General features: G+C 41.1%; 1 protein-coding gene across 1 annotated transcript in view; it reads left to right on the forward strand.

The window, feature by feature from the left end:
• The window catches only part of mfsd8l2 (major facilitator superfamily domain containing 8-like 2), a 6652-nt gene extending 3639 nt beyond the window's left edge, over positions 1-3013 (forward strand). Inside the window, exons 7-11 of the mRNA XM_031854412.1 lie at positions 65-138; positions 585-798; positions 1716-1838; positions 2019-2149; positions 2933-3013. Of these exons, the coding sequence (XP_031710272.1) occupies positions 65-138; positions 585-798; positions 1716-1838; positions 2019-2149; positions 2933-3013 (623 nt within the window). The remainder of the gene's footprint in view (positions 1-64; positions 139-584; positions 799-1715; positions 1839-2018; positions 2150-2932) is intronic.
• The last annotated feature ends 2274 nt before the right edge of the window (positions 3014-5287 follow it).

The raw sequence follows: 5287 nt of genomic DNA on the forward strand, positions 1-5287 counted from the left end.
TCTCTCTCTCTCTCTCTCTCTCTCTCTCTCTCTCTCTCTCTCTCTCTTGTCTTTCACTCTGCAGAGCTCCTGAGAGAGGAGGTGGTTGTTCTCCTCACGGCTCAGTTCATCACTCTCTTCAATCAGACAGCGCTGGAAGTGAGAGCAGCTACCGTTGAGAACCATCAGCCGGGTTTCCCAAGCATTTCACACAGTGTCACACTATTTTACACTGGGTCTCATCCAAACTGCATCAATCTAAGCCTTGCTTGAAAAGACCTGCTGTGTTACTTTAAGAAAATAATCAAGTATCACTTAACACTCATCATATAACTGATGTAGGGAGTGCACAAAATCAGTCTCGTGTCCCCGACCTGAAACATGAAGAGGTCTTTTCCTATTGTCATTAAAATGTGGCCACTGAATAGTCATGTTGTGCTGACCTGGACAATCACTTCAATATCAAAACAGAATCATCCTTTTGATCTGGAGTGAATGGAGCCTTTGAAGGAGTTAAAAGGTGCATGTTTCCGCTCCTCTACCTCTGACTGAATCACTTTCTCTAACTGACTGACCTTACGTACATCTTTCTTAAAATCCCTCAGACCATGGTGACTCCTTTGACGCAGCGCCTCTTCAGCTTTGGCGAGCTGAGCAACAGCCTGATGTACAGCCTGTGCGGGGTGGAGGTCATCCTGGGCTTCTTCTTTGTGCGCTGGCTGAGCAGGAAGGTGGCGGACCGCGTCGTTCTGGCCGTGGGCCTGGTCATCTGCTGCATCGCTTGTATCTGGTGCCTCGTCTTCCTCTGCAACCCCCGAGGTGCTAACCTGTACAAACACAAATGCAAAGGCGCACACAGTCCTAAAAAAAGTGCCGTGGTCTGTGCCAAATCCTTTCTGTGAGACTGGTGTTGGCGTAGTGTGCATATCGGGTTAAACACTAGCTGAATTGAATGTGTCCTGTAAATGATATCATTCAGGAGATCATACAGGCAAGCTGGATCCTGTATGTTCATGTTGGCCCGCGTCTGTTGCAGTTCGTCACGTTTATCGCTCTGATTACAAGTGACAGGTGCTGGAGCTGGGGAGTGCCTGAGTACATATAAAAGGATTACAGTAATCTAATTAGACAAAAATGCTATTTGTTAGAGCATATCCTACTTTTGTTTGCTATTTGTTACAGTTACAGTTAAAACAACCAAACAAAGAAATTAAACCTTAAAGGCAGATACCGGATGAGAAATACGTTTTTCTTGGACCATGGAGAATAACTTTTGATTGGTGAAATTTCATTTAGATTATTTGACTACAGAAAGGAACATCCAACAGTGGAGTGGGCACATATTCACACAAACATGTGCATGTTGCAAAGCTGCAGAGAACAAATATCTAGCGGCTGCCAGCTTGGCAGTGGTTTAGCTTGCAGATAGAGCCATCTCTGGTGGTGCCAACCCATTTGTGAAAGGAACTTAAAAACCGAGGGAAGGGATGGATAACTAAAGTATGATCTGACGCAGGCATTGAATCCTTACCACCACGTGTCAAAAAGAAAATTAATAATAATAATTTAACAGCTAAGAGATCGACTAATATATATTTATTTAATGTACGTGAGAGGTGGAGTTAGATTACAGTCAGTAAATGTAATTGTTTCATGATATGTTCATATACTATGAGGGCAGACTACTATAATTCAATGGGCCTAATACCAGGGTATTATCTTTCCGATCCTGTCAGGTGGATATGGATGGGAGCTGTCGAGCTTCATCATCGGAGTGTTTCTGCAGCTGCTGGGGCTTCCCTTCGTGGCCGTGTCTCAGGTGTCTCTCTTCTCCAAAGTCACAGCAGAGAAAACACAAGGTTGGCTTGCTATACGGCTGTTTGCTGTTTGCACGATTCAACATATTCAAACAGCAGATTGCTGCTCAGCATATGCGATGCAAAGGAACAGTAGTACATGCATTTTCTTTTTTTAACTTTCCATATTTCAATGTTTGAAATAAATAACTTTGTCGTTATTTTGTGACGCCTCACCAAAAGGATTCAGCCAAGGTGTCAGACGCTCAGTCGGGGGCTTGGCCACCATCTTGGGTCCTTTGTGGGCTGGAGGACTGACCAACAATTTGTACATAATGCTGGGCATGATGCTAGCTCTTCTCATAATGATCACAGTAAGTACAGCACAGCTCATTAATAGCGTCAAACTGAGGATGAAACGATTCTCATGTTTGCAATAGTTGAAGCCACCAGCTGGTTAGCTTAGCTTAGCGTTAAGACTGATATTGGCAAGCTGTCTTGTGTTCTTTAAGAAATTCCTATACAACCACCTAAGCATCCTTAACCTTTGTTTAAAGCATCTGAAAAGATTTAAATCTTACAGCAACAGTGAATAATATGCTTAATGGCTGTCTGGAAGAGAGTATTTGAGAAGATCAATAATGAACAAAATCCACCTAAAGCTCACTATTTGTTTCATTTGTTTGAACCATGCAACGGCTGAAGTATAAAAAGAATTGTGTGGTTAAATCAACAATATATATTGTGTTAACAGAGCCGGGCTAAATGTCAGCTGCTATCTAAGCTGTAGCTTCTTATTTAAAATCCATCTACCAGCACCTCTAAAGCTCGAGGATTAACATGTTATATTTTGTTTAATCCATACAAATACCAACGTGTAAACAATATTTTTGTTCCACAGGGAGGTATAGAGCTACTCTCAATGAGCTGGAATTGACATAATGCTTTTAACACAGTGCTTCTTCTTTCCCCACTCGGTACATGATGTGTCTTCTCTATTAGAATCCATCCAACGCTTTTTTCACTTACCCAAACGGAAAAAAACCCAGTGGCTACTTGCCAGTAAAATCCTTATCTCAGCATGTCTTTGATAGCCTGTGCTTATTACTCGGTGCTCTCTATTCTCTAAAGCCATATCACGCTGTTCATTTTCTCAGGTTATGACAGCGCTGTCCTACGACCGCCTGACCGAGCCCAGGGCCGTGCAGAGCGCCCAGAGCTCTGACAGCGGAGGATAGAGCTGCAGTCTGTGTGGAGAGCCCGAGAGGCTGAAGAGAGACGGGGGGAGTGCCCTTCACTTCTGAGAGAATCAATACAAGTTTACTGCAGAGGAAACTGTATGAGTGTGGAATAAAAATGTTCAAAACCCATACTGTACCTCAGAACCTGCCAGAGAGGTGATCACACAGGTACAAACACTTTGTACAACCTCTCAGCAATCAGATGTTATTAGAACCCATCTTCAATGAATATCAGACTATTCATTATCCTTTACACAAGGGGGCACCATTGCTCCCATATTGAATATTCAGAGGGTAATTGAAGATGAAAGCCATTATTTTTAAACTGAACTATTTATAGTCCCAGGTGTTGATGAAAAGATAAGAGAGCAGCTTTTTTTTTCCCTCCATGTGACCCACGCACCAAATTTTTCATTTCTTGTCCCGAGTCTTTCTTCCTCGAAAAAAGAAATGAAACAATTGACACAATGGGTGCAGAAGTGGAGTTGTCAACATCCTAGCGGCTCCATGTCAGTGTAGCTGATAGAAGAAGAGGGTCAAATAAAGTGAAGCTTTAGAGAATTCTTCGTATTTATTTGTAGTTGTGGAGTGAAGCAGCATTTCCAGTGTTCATACAGAGCCTTGGATGTGACTAAAGCGGATAGATATTATCTGAAAATATTCCTGTATATCTAATGTGCAAATGAGGAGCTCATGAATTAAAACCAAATGGGACAAATACTTGTTAATTAGCCAGCTCTATCGTTTCACTTTGGGGGGATTTAAAGTTTAATTGCCTGTATTCATAATTCAAAACATGACAAGGTGTGACTTGTGTATCGTCAGCTGTTCGTGTCTATATTCTCCTCTAGGATGTGCTGTATGCTACACATGAGAGGAGAACGCTGTAAGCAACATCTTCCTTTGTACCAATTTATATGGTTTTTTGACCAATCTCTGTGTTTTTGCATAATTGCAGATAAGGCTCAGTAACCTTTTCTAGTTTTCTATACTCAGCATGTGATATTTGGCTTTCCAGAGGCTTTTTCGCCTGAAATGGAAATTTTAATCTTTGTGACTCAAGGATATATAAGTACTTTCATGTTCTCATCAGCGCATTCAGGTACTTGACATTTTAAGGGAGATAACAGGGTGCAAAAACAAAATCTGGTCAAGCCTGAATTTACTCCGTTTGAACAAGCTCGCTTTTTCAGCCTGATTATTTCTGTCTTGTGTTCTTCAAGAAACTCCTTTACAACAACCTAAATAGCCACAACCAGTTTAAAGCCCCTGAAAACGTGCATTCAAATTGAAACTTTATGACTATTGCTAATGTCACACTACATTTCAGCATGTAACTGATCCGTTTTTCAATAGTTTTATTACAAAAATAAAACAGGAAGTAAACACACGGTCCCTCTTTTTCATATTTTTAGATAGAATGCAGTAAAGAGCTGACAGAACATGACATTGCAATGGATGGTGTCTTAAAGCCCCTGAAAACTTGGCTTCAAATTTGAAGTTTTTCACTGTAAATAAGACTAAATGAGAAACCAATGTTACGTTATATTTCTGTTTTATTTATGCAGAGTTTAACAGTTAAAAGCTCAGTCAATCAGGTTTGTGTGGGTGTGGTTTGATCAGATTTGATTGACGGTGACCAATCTTTCAAATGTTGCAAAATTGTGATTGGTGTACAGAAATAACATCACTTTTTTCTTACAAATATCTGCCTGCTTTTAACCAGCAAAAAGAGCTCAGAGGAAAATTGATTAGACATATCTTTGATGTGAAATACACAAAAGCATTAAACCTTTGGCAGAAAATGGTGCGTTTATGTAAGACCCCAATCGCTAATAGTAAAAAGCTAATAAATATGTTTTAGGGCTCTTAAAGAGATTGCATTAACACTTTGTTATATAATTCATAAAAAAGGTTTTTCTGCGTGGTATACCAGACAAACCACTTCTCCTCTACATCGTGACGATCCTGCTTTCATACACAAGATCTGTGCAGTCAACTATGCTTCGACTCAGCTTCTGTATCAGCCTATAGAGGCGGCACACAACCCCCCAAGGACATAAATAGAAGAGTCAGAGGGCCTTGGGCTTTTATGTTAAATATACCAAAGGTAGGCACAGAAGCACAAGTTATGCAATTTTAAAGATACACAGAACAACCATTTGATGCAGGAGCTAACAATTTTTTCTCTGAAGCATGGACGGAAGTTTGTCACTATGGAGATTAAGTTTTGTGAGGGGGGGGGGGGGGGGGGGGGGGGGGGGGGGGGGG

This window comes from Anarrhichthys ocellatus, unplaced genomic scaffold, assembly GCF_004355925.1.
Source record: "Anarrhichthys ocellatus isolate YVR2014 unplaced genomic scaffold, GSC_Weel_1.0 scaffold15, whole genome shotgun sequence".
Taxonomy (NCBI): domain Eukaryota; kingdom Metazoa; phylum Chordata; class Actinopteri; order Perciformes; family Anarhichadidae; genus Anarrhichthys; species Anarrhichthys ocellatus.